Below are 24,092 nucleotides of genomic sequence, written 5' to 3' on the forward strand. Positions count from 1 at the left end.
TGATTATGTGAGTGACTTTGCGTAGTACTCATTCGTTTGTGTGTGTGTAAAGAACGAAAGTACACAGCAAAATTTGGATTGCCATTTCAGTAAAATAATTAACAAAATGCGATTCAGTAATCATCACTTTTGCTAAAATTCGGTAATGAACAAAAATATTGCTGAAAAATCAGTAACTGCATATCTGTTAAACTGAAATGTCACTTATGACTTATTGTTTGGATGCTGCCGAGAGAAAATCCTCTTTCATACATGTTGTGTTTTTTAATGTTGTATTGTGATCTTTAGAAACCAAGGTAAGAAAAATGTTAATAACAAATGCCTCGTTGCTAACCACCTTTTTTAGGTTTAGACGATTGATGAAATAAATGTATAAATAACAGTACTGGAAACATTTTCAATGACAAGCAAAATCAAATTTCGATAACTGAAATACCAGCAACGATTGCTGAATCTTCAGCAAATGATCTGTCAAACTGCCACAAGAAAATTACTGAATTTTCAGCAACATAATTTCGTGCTTTCCATTTCATTATGGCACAAAACTTTTGTAAACAAGAGTGTATCCCTCTCACACCTTATGCAAACTGTCATTTGAGTGAATGGGATACACTATTGTTTACAAAAAATGTGTGCCCTTTTGAAATGTTAGGCTCCATTCGACGTTTCTTTTGCTGAAATTTCAGTTGTTTTGACAACCATTTTACTGAAATTTTAGTAAATCATCTGTCAAAGTGACAAATATCAGTTAACTGAGAATTCAGTAAAATCTAAATTACTGAATCGTTTAATAAAATTTCAGTAGATGAAAAATCAGTAAAACTTTACTGAATTTCAGTGAAAAAAAAATTGGTGTGTAGAATGTCAGCAATCAGGTTGTCGCGTCTTTACCACGTGGAGTGTTCTGTCACCTATTACAAACAAGGTTGTTAGTCGATAAAATTATCGTCGACAATATTATCGTCTAACGGTAACGATAATGGTTATCGTTCTCGTCATTTCGATAATTCTATCGGTGGTTATCTTATCGCCGATAATGGACGATAACTCATTTTTAAAATTGTTCTAAAATGATTAAATTCAATCATATCATGTTATATTTTCAATGATTTCATTAAGAATATGTTATTTGAAATTGTATGAAGTTTTAAAGTATGAAACACAATAACGTGTTTTTTCGAAAGTAGTCAAATTTATATAATTAGCAATATGGGTATAAAACGAAGCGAAATGTTGTATACGTTTTCTGTATTAGAGATTTTTTTTGTTGGAAAATATAATTTTCACAAAACACCGCATTTTCCGAAAATACTAAAATTATCAAAATTTGCAATATGGATATAAAAGCGAAGCAAATTTTTGTATGATTTATCAACTTATTTAAGTTTTTTTTAGAAAATACAAAAAAAAAATCAAAAATATGTACCGTGTTTTTTCGAAAATACAAAAAATTTCAAATTTGCAATATGATCATCAAACGAAGCAAAATTTTGTATACGTTTTCATTTTATAAGAGTTTTTTTTTGTTGGAAACTAAAATTTTTACAGCATTTTGAATGTTTTAGTATTTTTTGAAAAGTTCATTTAAAAAAAAACTGGTAAAAAGTTAAAAAGCATTTGATACTTATGTTTCAAATTATGAAAATATGAGAAAATTTTAGTACTTTTCAAAAAAGAAAAATTTCGCTTCTCATTTTGCAAATTTTAAAAATTTGATTATTTTCGAAAAAATACGGTATTTTTGGAAAATTTTAGTTTTTAACAAAAGAAAACTCTAATAAAGTTAAAAGCATACCCATATTTGGATACTTTCGATAAAATACAGTATTTTGTGAACATTCATACAACAACAACAGTATTCATATTTTAAAACTTATTACATTTTCAAAATATATATTCTTAGTGAAGCATTAAAAATGTAACATGATGTGGTTGAATTAGGTCGACTTCGCAATTCGCAATTCGCAATTTTCAGTGTAAGAACGGGCCTTGACCGATCTTATGCACTATGTTCCCGACGAACACGCACTGCCCTTACACCTACATCTCACCCTTGCTCTGAGTCAGTACGAGCAGCACGCTAGAACACGCTTTGAGTGTTCGTGCCAGGCATGCACACCTTCTTTTCCGGTTACGCATTTTAACTCGGCCGGGGGTGGTACATTACGTAGGGTTTGATGTAAGTATAAGCGCCTAACCGTTTAAAGTGTGCCTATTAACTTTCATTAAAGCAAAAACTGTTATATTTTTAGTTTGAATTTAAAAACTAATTGTTATTTACTGTGTATTGTTCTCTCCTGAAATCTTCCCTATTGTTGAGTCGTGTTAATCTGTTGCTATTTCTTCTGTCGCGGTGTTTTGTTACAATATTTTGGTCCTAAGCATTTTAGAAAAGTTTTTCAAATGTACAATAGTAATATTTGTGTTAATTCTTTGATCATTCCAAAAATTGAGTAAGGGCTCGAACCTCATTTGTTTGAAGAAAAGGGTGAAGATTGAAAACAATGGACAGTGAAAGAAATATACTATGTAAAGAATCAATAATAAAAGAAAGATAGTAATTTATGAAGTAGATAAAGAAATTAACAATAGTTAATAAATAGAGGTAACAAACAAGCATAGATTTATTGAGGGCAACTTACAGGGAAGATGAGAAATTATTCAAATAGATAAATAAAGAAAGGCACAAAATTAACATCGCTGCCAAATTAAGGGAAAGAAGACAGTTTGTTACAGCAGCATCAATTAATAAAATAGAGTGAAAAAGCGTTGAGAAATAAGAGAATCAAATAAGTAAAATCGAAATCAAATGGAGGATAGTAAACAGAAGCCGCGTTAGCAAATCAGTGAAACAAAATAAACAGAAGGTAGGTGGTAGCTGAGAATGAAGAGAAGAGAAACCCCGTTGTGCGATGTTACAGGTACATCCACAGCAGTTGACTCAACATACTGCGAATCAAAACAATACCGTCTACAATCACAAATTACTTCCCTTTCCCACATTGACGCGCCCCTTTCTTTTAGCCGTCTCTACTCTGACCCTCGCTAGTCAAAGGTTTACGAGTCGTTTCCACAGGCCACCAGCTAGGTTACACTTTGTCATCATGATGACGAAACCAAGCCAACGTGGAGGTAAGAAAATAGGACACTTGCAAGGAACCAGAGCTATACTGTCTTGATCAAGAATGATCTAACAGGACTACGGACGTAGTCAGTGACGCTCCTTCCAGGATGTTCCTCGCCTGAGCGTCAACTGATGAGGTATCATCAGCATGATTCGCCCTTGGCCTGCATCATGATGTGGTTGAATTAGGTCGACTTAGAAAGATTTTAAAAATGAGTTATCGTTCATTTTCGGCGATAAGATTAAATCCGATGGTTTGAAACCAACTGTTGTCAAACGAACGGTTACTTTTTGATTTGACACCTCTTTTACACAGAGTTCACTCACTCAATCAAACTTTTGTTGTGATTTAAAGTTGTACTTTTATCACTAGAATCATTTAACTTTACTACTGTGTAATTTGACTTTTACTACAGTAATTCTTATTATAATAAAAATTAAGGTCATAAGTGCAGTGCTTCTGGGGACGCGCAGTCCTGTTTTTTCGTGATAATTTTCGTCTCTTTTGTGTGGCTGTTTGTGTTCAGATTATGTTCCACCAGTGCAAGCGGATGGTTGTTTAAGTGAAGAAAAAAATCAGGATTGTGCCTGCAAGAATGCTGAGTGAAGGGACGCGTTGGTTGGGGGACAAACAAACAAATCAGGATTGTGAGATGGATTTTTGCGGTGTTCGTTTTGTGCTGTATTCGGGATCGTGAAAATCAGGAGTGAGTCGCGCTGTAGTTATAAAACAAGATCGATCTTGAAAATTATTCATATTAATCGGTAAGTTATTGTGTGCTTCAAACCCTCTTGTTGAAAAGACCTTCCCATAGCTCCGTAGCTCGGAGGGCTCGACGTCGGTTGTTTGTGTGTTAAGCCCTCTCCATAGCATCGTAGCTCGAGAGGCAACGAAAATCAATACCTTATCTAGCAAACAGAAAGAAGATCGGAAGACACTTGATGGTTGAGTTCTTCGCGTCTATTCCGTAACAAATTCATGAACTAAATGATTATATAATTAAAAATCAGACTACGCTATCATTGCAGCATTGCGTTTAACACCTCATTTTATAAATAAATATTATTTGGTTTTATCTTTCCACAGCCACCCAAATGGCGGCCTTTAGCATCCCCCTGCTTTTTAGTTTGAATTTGATCATCCAACGGGGTACAAACTAAAAAAGTGACCAACCACCGGGGGTTGAGTGTATTTCCTTCATACCTGCTTGATGCAAGTTCGTCTCATATGTAATTTCGTCAATTTTGAGTTAATGTTGCAGTTTGGTTGAAAATAAAAAAAATAAAATAAATGTACTTTGTTGATTAAAACTGGAATAATTCCAGTTTTTCTTTCGCGAAAACTCACGCTACCTTATGGGACGGACTAGATTTGAGGGGCAGTGTATAAAGAATCAAGAAGGATTTCGAAGAATTGAATGCAGTTAAGTTTGCAGAAAGCTATTTTATTAAAAATCTTCTGAAAAGTCACGAAATATCGATTCATCTTACACACAATTATTGCTCGCTAAACATAAGCAGAACACGGCACATAAATAGTCTTTGGGGGTAGAAAAACCTTACACTAGTTAAAATGGTTCCATATTTTGGACAAATCTTCTCTCTCTCTGTCACACGGATCAGTCAGTATGGAATGTTCATGCATAAATACCTTCGCACTCTCCGTCTCCGTCAGCACCAGGCCACCTTCTTCCTGCCGAACCTCGGCACAGCCAAAATTGCCTGCTCGTCCGGCTGCTTGTCGCCAATCTGCTTCTGCCTGTCCAGCTTCAGATCCGTCAAGCTCAGATCGTCAAACGGAAAGATGCTGCTAAAGGTCGAACTACGGTGCGAGTTTCGCGTCGAGGGTCGACTGTCCGGTTTGGATGCGGGGTCGTCAACGAGAAGCTCCCGGATTTGGTTGGACGAGCCGACGACGAACGTTTCGTTGGATTTCTCCGTCATGAGTTCTTTGAGCTGGTTGTTGGCACCTTCGATCGATCGGATGTGTGTCTCGCGGATGTCGATGAGGTCGCGCTGGCGCTGAATACAGCCGGCGAGTTTGGCTTCGAAGTCGGCGATGCGATCTTCAAGGAGGCAGCGGAGTTGCTGCTCTCGGACGAGGGCTTCCTCGTTCCACTTGTCCTCCCACTTGGAGAGGTTGTGCTTGGCCTCGGACTCGTACATGTTCTCGATGGTCATTTGCTGGTCAATTTCCAGATCGTACTGCAGTTGGAACTTTTTGCGCAGGTAGTTAATGCCGTCGTTGGACTCGGGGTTGTCGATCGCGATTCGCTGCAGCAGCTGCAGGTCGTGCTTGAGATCGTTCCGGACCGCTTCGGACCGCTCGCGGAGCAGCATCTTGATGCGTCGCAGGTTGTGCATGGCCACGATGCGATCGCGCCGTCGATCGTTGTAGATGTACAGCTGTTCGGCTTCCTTTTCGAACTCTTCCTTCTTGGTTCGCAAGCGCAACTCGTACATCTTAAGCTCGTTCACCTCTTGCTCGCGAGCCTTGAGTTCCTTCATGTGCAGTTCCTGGTGGCTTCTCAACTCCTTAATTTGTTGCTCCCTCATGCGGCTCTTCTCGAGCAGGACCTCCTCGTGCTTTCTTGCTTCTTCCTGGATACGAATTTCGCGCTCCTGGTTCTCCTTGCGTTCCTTCTCACTTTGCAGCGTCATCTCAACCTGGCGATCGAGCCAGTTCAGCTTCGCCATCGCTTGGTGAGTGTTCTTTGAGTCTAGGATGACCGTGTCGCGGTCGTAGCCCATGCGCCACTTGGTGTACAAACTTGCTTCCAGATCCATGCGGCGTTTCGCTTCTTCAACGTCGTTCAACCGAGATCGGACACCCTCCAGCAGTTCCGTCGGAATTGGCTTCGGTTTAGGGCGGTTCTTCTCTGTAAAGCAAAGATTCCACCTTCAACATCCACAGATGACCCAACTAACCCAAAAGTTCTTACCCTTCAGTTCCTGTTGAAAGTCGTCCTTTTCCTGCTGTAGTCGAACGCGTTCCCGCTCGCGCCGTTCCTGGGCGGCCACTTCACGCTTTTCCGCCTCCTCGCGTGCTTTCTGCGCTTCCTCGGCCTGCCGGTAAAACTGCGGTGAGTTCCACGAGTCGAAGCGTGACGTTATGCGGCTCCACTGGTCGTAGTACCGCTCGACGGCGGCCGACTTTTGGATCTTGATCTGGTCGGCCTCGCGGCGCTTTGCGAGCGCAGCCTGCAGTTTGGCGCTTTTCATGGCTGAGGAAAAGAGGAAAACAAAAGTTAAGTCCACCTCTTATCATTGCTGCTCGAATGGCATGTCGACGAAATGTTAGCTTTCGATTGCATCGAAATCGTTATGACCAATTAGGTCATCCTTAAATAAACACCAACTGCCAGAAAAAAATCACACGCTATCGGAAAATATCGAAGCCACTTGAAACAAAACATCCGTTTTAATCAGGGCTCACTTCCTTCTGACGACCAATTATATCAATTATTTTGAAGCAAACAAATGATAGTGAAAAATCACACCGTGCATGAATCAGACTGTCTTTTGCTAGAGTTTCCAAACAAGTTCGGTTGAAACAAATGTTCAACCTTCCATTCATGCTACAACTACATTTGTTCACTCTCCACCTAATGCATTCATTCATGTTTTTCGTGATTATCTTCTTTCCCATGGGCATAACCGTGTGAGCGCAGCATCGTAGTATATGGGGAATCCCCAAAAGCTCGAAAGCACGCCCCGGTGGCGGCAGGATTTTGATATATTTGCTTGAGTGATTGTGCTTTATTTACGGACGACGAACCGTCTGGCCGAACGCTTGATGCCTTACTCAGAGAAGATTAACATTAATCACGAATACCTGAATGTAGAAAAAAAAAAAAGAATCTTAAAGCTAATGTTTGTCATGAAAAAAGTTGATAATGATCAAGACAAAAAGTTTTTTTTTACATATTTTAAAGGTGATTCTCTTTAATTTACAACTTGTATTGCAATCTGTATCCTTGGTCAACTTTGCAAACGAACTTTGAAAGTGGTTTAAAATTATAAAAATAAACTGGTTGAATGATTTCGAAGAATTTGTCGTTTCTTATAATTTGGTTCTTGCCAATTTGTATGCACTGAACATTAAATTATGTGTAATAAATTAAAAATAAATATGCAAAAACAGTAAACTAAGAAAAACGAAAGGTTAGTTTGACCCATCCATAAGGCTACGTATTGGATATTTTTGTTTTTTTTTTTCTGAAAGAGCACACGATTTTGAACAAAACTGCATCAATAACTCAAAAGTGTTGAAGATGCATATGAGACATTAACGCAACATACAAATTTCTGCATTTTTGTATGACTCAATCTCACCCCCAGACCCAATGTCACCCCTGATGACGGTAATGATAATGTTTTGTTGAACTCAACATAGCCTACAAATGCTCAAGCCCGATTTAGGAAAAAATCTCTTTCTAACATTTTTACATAAAACTTCGTCTCAATCATTTCAATCCTGCACTTAAAAAACACAAAATCTAAACTTAATGTGAAATCCTTTATTGTCTTGTCGAATGGATAAGTGCGGTGCTTCCGGGGACGCGCAGTCCTGTATTTTCGTGATAATTTTTGTCTCTTTTGTGTCGCTGTTTGTGTGCATGGGGTGATTGGTCATAATAATTGAATACCGTAAACTGGGGTCAATCGGGACACATGGGGCGAATTGGGACAGCAGTTTTAACCATGTAGGAGCACAATATTTTGATTTTTCTGGTTGGTTTCGGTTAGAACAGACTCAGGCCAACAAAATGTGTACATCCTTTTCCAAATTTAAAAACTTTAAGTGCTCTAAAAACTGCTGTCCCTATTCAGACTGTAGTCCCGATTCACCCCAGATTACGGTAATGCCATCATAAGTGCAGTGCTTCTGAGGACGCGCAGTCCTGATTTTCCGCGATAATTTTCGTCGTAAATGATCGTAATAATTTATTCTAACTGGCAGTTTTAGTATAAACTCATCAAATTATCGATTTTATGAAGAGTAAAGCGTCATTTATTTACTATTTTTGAAATTTGTTCGCGTTATCTAAATTGTAAAAACAGTAAAAATATACTGATAAGTCCAGCCCATAGCACTACTGCTCGGCTGGCACGCGTGTGATAAAAAAAAATTTAAATAATCAATTATCGATCTTTCCGCAGCCGGCGGCCCAAGATTTAAAATGTTCAACCGATAAACAAAATGCTCATGGCCACATCACTGCCACTCGTGAATCCTGACCTCATACCCATCTACTAACCCCCTCAAAACTCATGTGATACTTTGTCGGAGATGCAGTCGTTTGGGCGGTCTCTATCACTCAAGTATCGGACTAACATTCCCATCCACTTCCCCGTGACCCTACCACTGGTCGTGGCCGGCGCCGGTATTGATCAGCGGGTGGGCACCTATGCCAGGGGCGTCTAAAGTATGGCCCGCGAGGTCATTTTTTGTGGCCCGCGGACCCATTTTGAATGATCATGTAAAATGGCCCTTTGACGCATCTTCAAGTGATTTTATAATTCCTAGAAATTAAAGTTGAGTTTATGCCTATTTTGTGAACCTTTTGCCTTTCTTACAAAAGAAAGGTTTAAGGTTTGCTTTTGGGAAAACGCTTTTCTCAGAAATCCTAAAAAAATCGTGCACGGCGAGGAATCGTCCGAGGAAAAAATCTTATTACATACTAAATTGAAGGTTTAGATGCGCTCTTTCGATTGAATTTTGGTCCGAAACCCGGAACTCAAAGTCTGATTTTTGAGAGCTCTTTTTCTGAAATACATGAGCGATGTCTGTATCCGCTCCTAAAAATTTGTGTCTTCCATCATTGGAAAACCGCTCGTAAAACCCACAATTTTTATAAGTCAGATTTGTAGCCGTGGGGTCGGAGACGAACATTTTATTTTTCGATTCACAATTTTCGACCAATAAATGTGGTCAAAGCCATTTTTAGAGGTATTTTATGGACAATTTTACAGATAACACTATCAAATTAAAAGAATTCAGTTTCTAATCTAATCTAATCTAACCCTAGCGCAGCCAGTCTTTCGAGGGCATCCTGGAAAATGCCTTAGGTTGATTAACGCCTAGCATCCTCTTGTCATTATTAACAATTGCAGTGCCCAATGCAATAAATTGCTTTGAAACATCACAAACGTTAAAGCGGCCAGGCCAACTGCGTAAAGTTTACCGCAAAGATGATTCTTTGAATTGGATTGAGTTTGAACACGAATGTTCAAACAACAACACATTTCTGAATCGACAGGGGAGGAAGAAACGTGGGGATCCCCCGCTCACGTTCCTGTTTGTAGGAGCAATAAATCGTTGGGAGCCACCAGCTAAGAAGTTTTGGTGCTCCGGGACCCTCGAGGATGGGACACTGTATTTCCACAAATGCCCTGGACACTATTTGCCGTGGTTATAGCGCCACAACTCGCTCACTGTTGGTGACAGAAAGAACATTAATAAAACTCTTATAAACACAAGATTTCAATTGATGGGATGACAAGATCATCTCACAAAGACCCAGTGCATATTAAATATGAAATGGTTTATTTTGATTAGGTACATTATCGGATTGATCTCACCAAATTAAACCAGCCCTCTGAGAAATGTAACGCCTCGATCAGTCTGATGGCTGATTAAAAAAAGGCTGATGTAAGGTCGATTAGGGCGTTAAATTTCTCAGTTGAAGCTGCCGCATCTCAAAAAATTAATCACGAAAAAACAGGACTGCGCGTCCCAAGAAGCACTGCACTTTTTCAAATTAAAAGAATTCAGTTTCAAACAAAAATCCACTGGAAAACATGCGCCATAAACTGCTTGGGCCCAAAATTTGAAGCTTTTCCAAAATGTAATTCCAGAGATATAGCCATATTATTGTTTATCGTCTTATTTTTACCCTAATTTTCCCATTAAATTTTTGGTTTTATACGAAATCATATGTGATAAAAATTTATCTTATCGTAATTATCTATCGTAACACATTCAAATGAGGTTAAAAACGGTAAATTATTTCAATATTTTCATCAAATATTAATTGAAATTTTCTAAAATTGAAGGAATATTTATTTTCAAATCCTTAAGCAACTATTTATAATTAAGATTGCTCATAATTTGAAAAGATTACACACTTTTACAAAGTTTGTGTCACCCCTTCTAAAACATATTTAAAAATTAAATTAAAAACATAAATTCAAATACAACTTTAAAACATTCATTATATTTGTGAAATCATGATTGTTGAGGCACCAAAATTGCAATGAAAAGCAGATGAATAATATTTATGCTGGTGTTTATTTTTTAATTTTCTGATTTTAGTAAAATTTAACCAATTGATTGGAGGCTCTTTTGTAAAAAACTGTTTATTTTTTTTTGTTTTCTAATATTTTGTTTTTTGTTAGTTTTATAGATTGAAATTTAAAAAAAACATGTTTTTGCCTTTCTTACTAAAGAAAGGTTTTGGTTTTACTTTATGGCTGGACGTCATTTTCATCTTCGTAAATAAGACGATACAGCATGAATATTAATCGGAAAAATCGCCAAAAAATCACACTGCATTGATTTTCGACGCTCTATCGGTTCATCTTGACAGAACTCGTCTATCTCCAACCCTCGAATTTTGAGAAAATAAATTCTGTGGAGATCGAGTGATGTTCGTATGTGGTAAAATTTTGCCAAATTTTGTGTCGCGCCGTTCTCAGCTTCCCTGAATCCGATTTTGATTCTTCTGAATGCAGATGAAAGCTAGTGTGCTGAACCTGGGCGAGTTGCCGCTCAAATTTCGAAATATCCATCTGTTTTCGGATGTTGACAGACTTTTCAACAAAATACACAGTTTTCAAATGAACATATGGTCAAAATTTTTCATTTTCATATCTTTTATTTATCTCAAAAATTGCATTTTTCGAGCTCTACAACCTCCCAAATTTTCATCCAGATCCATAATCTGGTTCTGGAGTTAGAGCCGTTTGATTAACCTACCATAAGAAAAAAAATCCCTAAAAAAAGGTGAAAGCCCACCTGGTGACCTTCGCCAACATTTTTCGTTTCTAATTTTATCTGAAATTTCTTACTAAACGATCAAATTTTTACTAAAATATTATTTTTTTATCTAAAAATGAAAGAAACGTTTCAAATACATTCTAATCTGATGTATCTACGTGATAACAGTTCAATTGTTAGCAAATTAACATGTTGTTTCAAGCATTGTTCCTCTTGCCCCAACGGGTTGTTCGTCTTGCCCCACTAGTTGAGTACACAGAAAAAAAAAAGTTGAATTTTGGATTGTTGAAAATTTGGTAGGTTGAATATTACCTCTTTTGTTGAGTAATATTACATTAAAAAAATGTGTAAAAATGTGAACCTGATGAATATTCTTCAAAAACTGATGAAAATTCATCATTTTCTGGGGTAAAATTCATAATTTTTTTTCTGTGTAGAACATAGGGAAAATCAAAAAAAAGGAGCGGCCGTGGCTGACTGGTTACGGTGTTCGCTTTGTAAGCGAATGGTTCTGGGTTCGATGCCCATCTGCTCCCAACGAGAAAGTTTAGAACACATAAATTTGAAATAATGAATATGAACGAAAAATCAAAGTCGCTCGAGGCGGGGTTCGATCCTCCGTCCTTTGGATTGGTAAGCAAAAATGCTAACCACTAGGCCATGACGACTTGGTGAGTGTGGACTGGAATTAGGAATACTGTTACAGAGAGCGAGTTGTGGCGCTATAACCACGGCAAAAAGTGTCCAGGGCATTCGTGGAAATACAATGTCCCATCCCAGAGGGTCATGGAGTACCAAACCTTCTTAGCATGGTGCTCCCAACGAATACAACCAAATCTCGGAGCGTATGGTGGTGTGTCCCCACGCTTCTTCCTCCCTGTCGACTCAGAATTGTGTTGTTGTTCGAACACTTAGTGCTCAAACTCAACCCAATTACGAGTCATCTCTGCGATATGGCTTTACGCAGTAGGCCTGGCCGCTTTAACGCTTGTGATGTTTCAATGCATTCTAATGCAATGGCGCACTACAAATGTTAATAAATGACAAGAAGAGTGCTAGGCGTCATCTAACCTAAGGCACTCTCCAGGATCCCTTCGAAAGATTGGCTGCGCTAGGGTCTGATTAGATTAGATTAGATAGAACGTAGGGAAAATCAAAAAATTTAAAATCAATTCTTTACATAAAAAAACAGGATTTTTTTTAAAACTTGTTCTATCAAAGTCTCAGTCAAGACCTGAAATAAGATGATTATAAAAAATCCAACAGATTTTTTTAACGTTTTTAATTTGTTATAACGAGCATTTCCTTAGCTTGTTACACTTGCCCTAATTTCCCCTATTCGAAATCCTCGGGAAATTCAACGTAAACTTGAGGTGTTTTTGTCTGCTCTTCAACTTTGTAGAACATAGTTAAACTCTAAAATATAACCCTGGAAAGATACAAAAAATACATAATTTTTAAATAAAAAACTTTGTTTGAAATGAAAAAAATACCCTTCTGGGTTATTTCAGATTCGAAAAGTACATTAAAGAACTCATAAAATGTTTGCCACTTGAGTAACGGGAAATGGCAGCGATTTTAAAACTATGTTTTAACTTTTTTGAAGAAAAATACGTTTTTACACAAAAGTCCCTCTGCCACCAAATTTCTATATCATCATCTTTTCAGGCTGCACATTATTGAAAAACGTGTCTTAGTAAAAATCCAGAAAAATGAAAGGGGTCGTACCGCCCCACCGTAACTGCTATGTGAGTTGGAGTTCGATAATTGCCAAAGTGACGATAATTATTGAAAAGTTTTGATGAACGATCGACTGGAGGTTCAGAAGATTTAACTTTAAGTTTGCTACAAATTCCTAGTTCTAATTGAATTCCAAATGATCTCGTTTTTTTCCTGCAAGTTCATCCCTCATTCATCACTCCATCCACACTTCTAGCGCCACCGTCTTATTTGTCCTGACAACACAACTGTGTGGTCTCAAGTGGGGCCATCAAGAATCCCGCGACGCATCGTTCAAGTGACCGTATAAATACGCGTGAGCTTTCACCCTGTCGCTTCATTTCCGATTCGCGCTTCAGCAGCGCAAAACACCACTGGCGGTCCACGTGTGTGCGCGTAATTTGTCTCTGTAAATCGCTAAAAAAAAGTACCTCCCCACAGCCGGTTGATAAAGTAACCTCAACCTCAGTCAATCGAGAAGGCGCGCGCGCGCCGACTTTGCCAAACAATTGAGGCATTTTTTTTTCGTTAGTCTGTCTAAATTTTGTTCAGTGTTTGAACAGACTGGAGAGCGCGTGGATCGTTACAAAGTTTGCTCTTGAAGCCTTGCTTGGAATCAACAGTGTTGTCAACAGTTTGAAGTTGTTTGGTGTTTAGTTTGCGAATCGAGGACCCCCGCCGGACTGTGGAAAGAGAGTCGGCGCTTCTTCAAAAGAATTCGAATCACCTGCAGTTCAACCCGTTGAGCAGTTCATCGGCCAAGCCGACTGGTTATTGATAAGTCGGTGCCTCAGACAGTGGCCATGACAGTGATTTGGGCGCAAAAGTTTGGGGGCTTTTGACGAGATAGCGCAGCGTGGCGCGACGAATTTGTCATAGTGAATCAGGTTTTTGCGGGGAATGTCACACGAGTGGCACTAGTGCTGTTTGAAGTTTTGAAGGTGACACAGTTCATACCACCATGGTTATCACCACGAGAAGAAGGACAAGTGTTTTGGCGGTTGTAGTACTGCAAGTTCTGGGCACGTGGGATGGAGCGATGGCATGCTGTGAGTATTATTGGAATTAAATTAAACAGAAGTTGTGAAAATTGCAAAATCAAAAATTTCTAATTTTCTAATCCTAAATGTCTTCATTAATCCTCAACTGCCCAATTTTCTCTACATTTTTTTTATTTTTCCCATCTTCAATATAATTCTTAACCGAATAAAACGATTTCATAAAATTTAAATTTTTATATATTTTTTTATTTGGCTGAAGCATTTATATGAACAAAGAAAGCATTTTGCATCATAAGTTCGTTCATACAAGACTGTTTGCAATTTTGGCAGCTAATTTTTCAAATATATATATTTTGTTATAAAGACTTAAATTCCTAAAACCCGTTTTTTATGTTTTAGTGAACCAGAAATGGAAACTTTTAACCTACAAAAAATTACCAAAAAATGTCTTAAGGGTACACAACAATTAAGGAAGCTGATGTCTTCTTATTCCAAAATTGCGTTTTAAAAAAAGTCAAACTTTGATTTAAATAACTTTGTAGACAGTACATTAGGGGATGAATCAAATATTATACCGAAAGTTCCCGTAGTTTCGAAGATACTTAAAAGTGTGTATCAGGTATCTTAATGCAAAAAGCTCTGATTGATGTGCACCGTTAAAGATACAAATTTATGAAACAATCGCGTTTAAAAAAAAATAATTTCAACGGCAATTTTTAAAGGCAAACCCAAATTTTCATTCAAAAAGATAGGTCGTGGATAGGCGTCCCAAGCGGTCCCCAAGTGGTGTGAAAAAGTTTATTTCTACAGTAAATTTTCAAAAACAATCTATGAGCCATGGGTTTCTTATGCAGATAGGACCTTTTGATGCTCAATTCGAAGGCTAAAAATTTTGATCTTTGATCACATCTATAACCTCTGGAAAAATAGTTGTTGCAACTTCATGGTGAAATTACTACATTTTCCTGTTGTTCTCGAAGACACAACGGCCTACTTTTCACACCATAAACAAAAAAATCGAAAAATAATTCGCTTAAAAGTTTCACTTTTCAGTACTCAAAAGAATGCTATAAAGTTGGACTTTTCAGTACCTGTAATGATTTGCAATATAATTTTGATTTGAACGCGTAGACATTTGACTTTGACTCACAAATCTTCTTTTTTCAACTTGTGGCATAAACTGCTATAACACAGTTTGAAAAATAATAATTATTTTTCTTCAAAAAAGCTTAAATTTGAACAATAGAAAAAAACAATGATTAGAGCTAAATTAAAATCAAGCAATCATCATTAGATCAATTGTTTTAACAAAAAAGGGTTTGTCATCGAAATTTCATAAAAATTTAAAATATTTCTAAACGAACCTTAAAATTCTGAATATGATTATTTATGCAGAAAAATGAATTTAAGATTGTTTTCAATTCATTAAACTTCTTTGTTTTTCAAAATTTGTTTTTGCCTTTCTTACTATTTAAATATTTTTATTGTACCCGATTTTACGGATCAATTTTGAAGGGTGGAGAGAAGGCGAAAGGCGATAGAAAATGCCTTCACACCTAATTTTGTGAGTTTATAAGTATGTTTTTCCGACAAAACTTCAACTTTTTGCAATTTAAAAATACTCCGTGGGGGAAAAGCATCCCTGCAAAAAGTATTTTTAAACTGGTGAGAAAATTGCCTACACTTGTTTTATTCATCTAATTTATGTTTGCCTTTTGAAATTTAAAATTAAAAAAAAAAGTTTTTTCATTCTCGCAATATCGAGGAAACTATTGGTTTGATTTTATTACACAGAGTGACCAGTCCGGAGTTTTTTTTTGTGTAAAATCAAAATATCCTACACTAATAGTCCTAAATCTTTCTGCATTTTTAAAGAGTCATAAAAAAGAGAAATCATGGAATCAATTTTTTGTGCACCTTTTTCAGATTAGTTCTAAGCATAAACCTAACACTTTGCCGAAAACACCAAATTGATTACACAGAAAAAAATATGATGGTAATATTCATCAGGAAATGGTGACAGATTTTGTGTCAAAAAAATGATTAATTTTACCCCAGAAAATGATGAATTTTCATCAGTTTTTGACGAATATTCATCACGTTCACATTTTTACACATTTTTATGTAATATTACTCAAAAGAGGTAATATTCAATCTACCAAATTTTCAACATTCCAAAATTCAACTTTTGTTTCTGTGTAGAAAATACATTTTCATGATACAGATTTTTGAATATTCACATGCCCATTGTGTATGCTCAGCCACAATATTGTATGAACAATAGATTATTTTTTTTGCATGGACACAGTTTTTTCGACAAAGTACACAGCAAATAATCCGATGGTAAAATCGCCTGCAAAAGCATGCACATCACCTTCGTCAAAAAACCCAGCACAAACAGTAAGGACTGGCGCCTTAGCCCACTCGGCCATCAGACCGATGTATAGCTGTAAGGGTAAACGCATATATGAGCTTGACATTTCGGTTAAGTAGGTTTCCCATACTGATGGGCTACATATTTCAGGGTGTAAAATCACATAAAATTGCATAAAATAATGCAATATCTATTTCACACCCACGCCTTTTACATGCAGCTGGATTACTACTTTTTCAGCTGGGTAGAGAATTACACTCCAATTTCACTTATTTGCTATCACCGAACCTGAATTTGGTGTTAACTGATCAAGTAATAAAAAAAACGTTTTTTTTCGTGATTATCCAAACTTCGAGTCTGGACTGTTTTTGAAATTTTTTGAAACATATCTGACCTATATACGTAATATTAGCTGCTTTGTACAACGAAATTATTGTTCTTCGTCAATCGTTGCAAAGATAACAATAAACAAGGGAAATGCTTGAACTCATAGGGGACCATCCATAAACCACGTGGACACTTTTTTGGGAATCGGTTACCCCCCCCCCCCCCTCGTGGACAATTGTCCATACAAAAAAAAAACTTTTTGTATGGATCGTGGACAACCGCCATACCCCCTCTAAAGTGTCCACGTGGTTTATGGATGGTCCCTAGGTATGACGTTCGGCCCAAATAACTAAGGGATGGATGCTCCTATATTTGTCTCAATATTGATTTTTGATGCTTATATAAGTACTTTCAAATTAATTTGTAATTTTTTCTCCGACAAAATCAACTTTTTCGACCAGTGCAGAATGTATGCAATTGAGAAATTAAATTTATAGATCGACACAAAAAATCACCTAGTGATGTACAAGGGTTTCCAGAAGCGTTAATTACTTGCCAGTCTGCCAATTAATTACTCAAATTACTGGTCCAAAATTATTAATTACATAAATTACTTAATTACTTTTCACTACGATAGAAAACATTTAATTTAAATTTAAGTATTAATTTCTACGGTTCTAAACTAAATTATTTATAAATAGCTCATTCGCTAGCTCTTTCAAAAATTATAGCACATTTTTAGGAAAAGCATAAAAAATTAATCAATTCTAATGTAGTTCTTGCAAAAAAATACATATTTTATTAATTATTTAAAAAAAATTAATAGATTTCGGATTTACAAAAAAAAAAAAACACTGGGAAATATATCATGGCGTTGCTATTTGTTGTTAATCAGCTTCGATAAACAACATGATAAAAATGAATTTTAGGAGAGTTTTAGGAGAGAACTATGGTGAATAAGGCCTTATAAATACAGAACCAGTCTTTTTAATCTTTGTTATTCACTCTTATTTAAAATTAATAAAATACTGTTATAATAGATTATTTTAAAAGGCTGGTATGCAGATCGGAAGGAAAGGGGTCAAGAAACAGCTTTACGAACGGCAGAACAAAGGAGAGGGAGCGATTTCTTGGGGCTTTTCTTCACCCTCTCTGACTTGCTTGCGCTGCCGCTGCTGTCCATTTGATTTTTGACCGGTTCCTTCCGAAGTGCGTAAACCGCTAAATAGTAAATAGTTTCGTTGAAGAAGTACAATTTATAAAAATCATTTTCTTTAATTACTCAAAATTTACTTACATTACATACTTACATTAAGTTACCTTATTACCATGAATTACTAAGTAATTTAATAATTACTTAATTACCAGCTAAAAATCAAAGTAATTATTAATTACTTGCCAGTCTGAGGCCTTGCTGGAAACCCTTGGTGATGTACACTAATTACCCGTTGACGATAGGAAACTGATTGCACCATTAAACTCACCTATAAAAGTCAATATCAGATGCAACTCTATGCGGTGATTTTTCCATTGAAAATGCCTCGGACTTAATGATGAAAACATCACTAGGCTTCACAGTGGGTATCAACCACGTAGAGAAAGAACAAAATAAAAAGAGATCGAAAAACAACAACCTGAAATGATTGCTGCTGCCACTCAAAAAAAAAAAAAAAAACACTGCGGGGATTTTTTTTTGTTCGGTTGAGCAAATGTTATCATGTCAGCTGAGGGCTCATCAATAAGTGCCGTCATAAATGGGTTTAAAGCTTGAATTTGGCGTAATTTGTGAACAACCCTCTAGCGTCCAGATTGCTAATCGAAAAAATCACCCAACCTGCAGTAGGTCATTTGCGTAAAAATCGGGCGTCTACCTTGGATGAGCCTCATGGTAAATAAAACTCCATGAAGGAACGAGTCGGCATAAAGTTCTCACCGACGACGGCGGCAGTGGCACTTTGCGCGTTGTCCACGCTGGTCGCGATTGTTGATTCAGTGCCGCGAGTCTGCCAACAAGTTGGTGAGTTTAATTCAAAGATTGATATTAAGATAGTGCGGCGCACACGGTAGCCCGTTTAGTGTGTTTGTATGAACACGATTTAAGATAGCCGCGTGATAAGTGGACGACACTTGGAAGGTGAATAGTTCCGGTACTTTGTAGAAAATTGAACGATGACTAGGCTAATTGCTACAGATCATTGGGATTGGGAAGCACCTTGGCGATTGATGTGGAATTGTGATTAAAGAGTGAAATTAAAAGGGTTGAGTAAACATGGAGACAATGCTATGCCATTAGTGAGAACAAATCTAAAACAAATTGTTTAAGCTTGGCTGGAAAAAGGTATTTTGATGCAAATGCTTAGAAACTGAAAATTTGTATAAATCTCCATAAAAGTGATAATTTTATAAAATACTACGTTGATTTACAACGTTCATGCCAACATTTAAAAAAAACTCCTATAAAAATACCGATTCTTCCGACAATAGCAATGTTTTGATTTGGCTGAAATTTTGTGAGTTCTTCTTTGTCTTTGACCAAAAAAGCAAAATTTTCTTCATTATTTCTTCCATACAAATCTACATACATCTAAAAAACGAACTTTTTGATCGATTTTGTATCTTCGGCAAAATTGATGGGAATAATTCAAGAAAAAAAGGTCTAAAAATCTTTCTTTCAATTTTAACATCTTTGTTTGATTGTTAACCACCCAAATTTTGTTTCGTAAATTTTTATTTTCCCCGTGTTTTGAGCAACTTTTGTTTTACGAAAAACTTTACTTCTCTTGTTTTATGTTTTTCTTGTTTCATTTTTTGTATTCTAATTTGCATTTATCTTTTTAGTTTATTTTTGTTTTTGGTAGTATTTGGCCTATTCTACCACTTCCTTTCTGTTCATTTTGCCTATCTTATTTTTTCAATTTTTTGCTTGTTTTTCGCATTTTGTGCTATAAAATTGCACCATTAAAATAGGAAATGTTAGTAAAAACACAGCCAAAGTTGACCCCTAAAAAATGACATTTTTAAAAACATTGGCAAAGTCACACAAGACAAGAAAAACTTCCAACCCATAAATTTTCTAAAATTTTGAGAGTTCTTCTTTCCAATGCTTTTTAATGATCAAAAATTGGTTGAAAAATGGATTTTTGGCGATTTTTTAAATCGAAGCCCGTCTTAAGGCAGTAGTGGGTTGTAGAGGGTTAAATTACTGAAAATAACATCTTTTGAGTTACAAAACAAGATAGTCAAAATTCACTTGAGTTTTAGGCTGGTTCAAATCCTAAAATAGTTGTTTTAAATTTTGTAATTCTCTTCCACTAAATAATTTAATAAATCACGAAGTGTCTAAAGAAAAGTAATTGCAAATGGGAAAGACTCGGGCACAGAGTTACCCAGAGAGACCTTTCTTCGGACTGGTCATTTTATTTGGAACCAAATGCCAAATGCCAGTGTTTACTCTGGGTTAATCTATGATTCGAGTGACTTTTGTCTTGGTTGAAAATAAAGATAGTTCACATTTAGGGTGTTTAACAAAATCCAACTTTTCAAGATTTTTTTGGGTCCAGAAAGTTGTGGCATGCTAATTAATGTTATTTTATGACACCAGCTCAAAGCTTCTTAGAGCAAATTTACCCAAAGCATCTGAACATACCTTCAAATATCAATTTTTCGAACGTAGCAGTCAGGGTTAAGCTTTAGAGAAAAGTTATGTTTGAAGAAACACTTTTTAAGCAACCAATTTCGTTTTAGAAAATTTTAATTTGGATTTATTCGTCAAAAGTTGCTGTCTATTTATGAGACACAAATATACTTTTTACGAATTCAAATATTTTAAAAAGCGACCTTTTTGGGAAATCTCCAACCTCGAATTTCAATATCCATTTCACTCCAGTTTCCTTTATGGGTATCGAAAAATGGACCTCGGATTCGTGATCAGGGACCAAAACTACCCCTTAGAGCAAAGTTTCACGCAAATCGAAGAGGGGTCGGGGCAACTGCTGTGTGAGTTCATTCTCCGCCAACTCACACAGCAGTTGCCCCGACCCCTCTTCGATTTGCGTGAAACTTTGCTCTAAGGGGTATTCTTGGTCCCTGATCACGAATCCGAGGTCCATTTTTCGATATCACGTGACGGTGGGGCGGTACCACCCCTTTCATTTTCTGGTTTTTTACTAAGACACGTTTTTCAGTGATTTGTAGCTCGCAACCGTGAAGAGATAGAAATTTGGTGTCAAAGGGACTTTTGGGTAAAATTAGACGCCCGATTTGGCGTACTCAAAATTCCGAAAAAAACGTATTTTTCATCAAAAAAAAGTTAAAAAATAGTTTTAAAATCGCTGCCATTTCCCGTTACTCAACTGTCAAAAATCGTGACATATGTCATTTTATGGGAAATTTAATGTACTTTTCGAATTTGAAATAATCCAGAAGGGTCAAATTTTCATTTAGAACAAAATTTTTTATTTTAAAATTACGTGTTTTTTCTAACTTTGCTGGGTTACATTTTAGAATTTAACAATGTTCTACAAAGTTGTAGAGCAGACAAAATTTTTTTTTTGATATATAGACCTAAGGGGTTTGCATGTATTCTTCACGAGCTATCAGAAGTTTACAAAAAAGTTTTTTGAAAAAGTTATGATTTTGACCATTTTTGATCAGCTTTTCGAATTTTTAACCCCAAAAACTCAATCGTGTGCTTTTGAAAGTTTTTTTTTTTTGACGATTGTTGTGACTCGTGCATTGCAAGAATCAGAATTTTTTTTCAAAAAAAAAAAAAAAAAAATTGTGATGAATGAGTGTATCCGGTTTGTTTTTTTTTTTATTTTCGAAAAATCCCCGCATACAAGCAGTGCACAAGCCACAACAATCGTCCAAGGGGTCACGCAAATCGAAGAGGGGTCGGGGCAACTTTTTCCGATTTCGTGTGAGTTGGTGGAGAATTACCCTTATCGTACAGGGATCATATTTGGCATGAGTTCTTCTAATGCATAAACAAATACCGTCATCTGGGTCGAATCGGGACTACAGTCTGAATAGGGACAGCAGTGTTTAGAGCACTCAATGTTTTAAGTTCGGATATGGATGTACACATTTTGTTGGTTTGAGTCTGTTCTATACGAAACCAACCAGAAAAATCAAAATATTGTGCTCTAACATGGTTAAACTGCTGTCCCCATTCGCCCCATATGTCTCAATACGCCCCAGTTGACGGTACACAAAATTTGACATCAAATCATGGCACCTTCATACGCACTTTTTAATAAACAAACCATAAATTGAAAAATGCTTCTGAAAATCACATTTAATAATATTTAATTTTCAGACCATTTTTTTATTTTACTCAAACATATTTGTTTGCATTTAATCCCAAATTGGATAAGAGTCGAGGGACGTTGGTCCTGAAAAATAATTTTATATTCAGAAGAATTGAACAATCAATAAATAAAGATAAAATCAAGACTCTTCCTTACAAAACACCCCTTCATTCTTCACCTTCCAGCGATGCCAACAGTGCCGTACGTCTCACGCGACGTCTGGAGTGCCAACCCACCCCGGTCGGTGGACAAATTCCCGGGTCCGATTCCGTTCGTGATCATCCACCACACGTACGAACCGGCAGCCTGCTACACCCCTGCCGATTGCTGCAAGGCCATGCAGGCGATACAGCGCTTCCACCAGCAGGATCGAGGCTGGAACGACATCGGCTATAGCTTCGTGGTCGGAGGCGACGGCCGGATCTACCAGGGCCGGGGCTTCAACGTGGTCGGTGCCCACGCCCCACGGTACAACGACAAAAGTGTCGGAATTTGTCTGATTGGGGATTGGAGGGGTGAGTTTGATGCTTTCAGCGAAACATGTGGGAATAGCTAATGGAAATTACGTTAAATTTGCAGTGGATCTTCCTCCGGAAAACATGCTGGCGGCCGTACAAACGCTTATCGATTATGGTGTGCGGATGAACATCATTGCTAGCAATTACACCCTGATTGGGCACCGCCAGACGAGGCCAACGGAGTGTCCCGGCGATCGGTTGTTCAAGGAGATTCAAACGTGGGCCCACTTTTCACCGATGATGGACGTGGTTGATCCGAACAGTATTCCAACGTAGACTGAATTGCGATAAGGTTTGAGAGTGTAGAGATACTATTTATATGTTTTAAAGTACATTATTTGTGTTTTATTTGAGAAATCATCACAAACCGTTCGCTGGGATGACATTTGGTCTGGGGGTGAGATTGGGTCGTACACGTAATCATTACAAAATAGGGAGAAGAGCGATTACGTCTACATCTCGGAACGCGTCTTGTCCCCCAAGTCCTGCCAAGACTTTTATTTTTGTAAAATGTCCTGAGAATCGATTGGAGAGAGTTTCATCCTAGGTGGCCCATGGGGAACCAAGATATGGCCGGATTTTCACCATTAAAAAAGGTAAGATGCATGTCAAACTTCACGATTTTTCAAAACTAGTGCACAAGAAGCGTTTTTATATATTTTGTGGTCTATTTCCCGGTACATACCACGCCTGATAACAACAAACGTAAAAGAGACAAAAACAAATATTTTTGGAGTTACTGCCCTGTTTTGCTGTATGCCTTCGATACAAAATTATTTTAAATTAAATGACCATGTGTCTTATTGATTAACCGATCAATTCATGTGCTCAAAAGTATAACATTTTTGCTCATGTATCGAAAACAATTACTACTACTTTTCCGATTTTTTTTTATTTTAGTAGAGAAAAATTGTCCGCTTCGTCATTTGAGAATAACAGGAAAAATAAGAAGTTCCAAGACGGAATTGCAAAAAAATATTTTTTCACAAGATCGTCTATTCAAACAGCTTTCCATACAAAAATGCTTTCAAATCGATTTGGGTTTTTCGTCAAATTTGTAGTTCTTGATAAAAGTAGGGAGAAAAAGAGAAAATAGATACACTCTTCAGATTTTTTTTTCACTTTTTAAACAAAAATATAATTATGTTACATACCATCTTTAAAAAACATAACATTGTTTAGATTACAAAAAAAAATCTTGAAATCTTGAGCTCAAGAATTAACTGGTTTTTTGTCAAGAAGATATCCAAAATTCACCTGGCAGTTCTGTCATTAAAAAAAAAACATTTTTCATGAACTTCAAAAACAAAATCAACATAACAATTTTAATAAATTTTTAACACCTAAAATTATTTTTTTTATCAAAAAGTCCTATCCAGCTTCCATTATTCAGAAGATAAACTTAAACATAAGTTTTAATGTTTTGTTTATTGGAGTAAAAACATACAGTATGTAAAAAAAGTATTTACACCCCTTGGGCACTGTGCACATTTTGTGATGAAACATGTAAAAAATTTAAAGTTTGACAGGAACCTAGTACTACGTTTTGTTCAGAAACTCATGCCAAACATTTTGCTACAAAAGCTCATGAAAAGATGATATAATATAACAAATACTAAAAAAGGTGCAAAAAGTTTGTACACCTTTCGAAAAATTAACATAAATAATGTTATTTGTTGACAAATCACCATAAATCCAGTATCCCAACTCCAAATAGG

At 36.6% G+C, this 24,092-nt stretch overlaps 2 protein-coding genes across 4 annotated transcripts in view; one reads left to right on the forward strand and one right to left on the reverse strand.

Moving 5' to 3' along the window:
- Nucleotides 1–4,553: 4,553 nt before the first annotated feature.
- LOC6039486 (trichoplein keratin filament-binding protein) overlaps nt 4,554–24,092 on the reverse strand; it is a 46,056-nt gene continuing 26,517 nt past the window's right edge. Inside the window, exons 2-3 of the mRNA XM_001849038.2 lie at nt 6,067–6,348; nt 4,554–6,003 (exon numbers count right to left, since the gene is read on the reverse strand). Coding sequence (XP_001849090.2) covers nt 4,796–6,003; nt 6,067–6,346 — 1,488 coding nt within the window. The 5' untranslated portion in view covers nt 6,347–6,348 and the 3' untranslated portion in view covers nt 4,554–4,795. The remainder of the gene's footprint in view (nt 6,004–6,066; nt 6,349–24,092) is intronic.
- Nucleotides 13,163–22,708, forward strand: LOC6039490 (peptidoglycan-recognition protein LB). 3 transcript variants are annotated; one of them, XM_001849039.2, is made up of 3 exons: nt 13,163–13,894; nt 22,042–22,371; nt 22,436–22,708. In XM_001849039.2, the coding sequence occupies exons 1-3, from the start codon at nt 13,807–13,809 to the stop codon at nt 22,648–22,650; spliced, it is 633 nt and encodes a 210-aa protein (XP_001849091.2). In that variant the 5' UTR covers nt 13,163–13,806; the 3' UTR covers nt 22,651–22,708. The 3 variants fall into 3 exon arrangements, with proteins under 3 accessions (XP_001849091.2, XP_038115956.1, XP_038115957.1); XM_038260028.1 differs by lacking the exon at nt 13,163–13,894 and adding an exon at nt 18,412–18,564; XM_038260029.1 differs by lacking the exon at nt 13,163–13,894 and adding an exon at nt 18,543–18,681.

Source organism: Culex quinquefasciatus, chromosome 3 (assembly GCF_015732765.1).
Source record: "Culex quinquefasciatus strain JHB chromosome 3, VPISU_Cqui_1.0_pri_paternal, whole genome shotgun sequence".
NCBI classification, from domain to species: domain Eukaryota; kingdom Metazoa; phylum Arthropoda; class Insecta; order Diptera; family Culicidae; genus Culex; species Culex quinquefasciatus.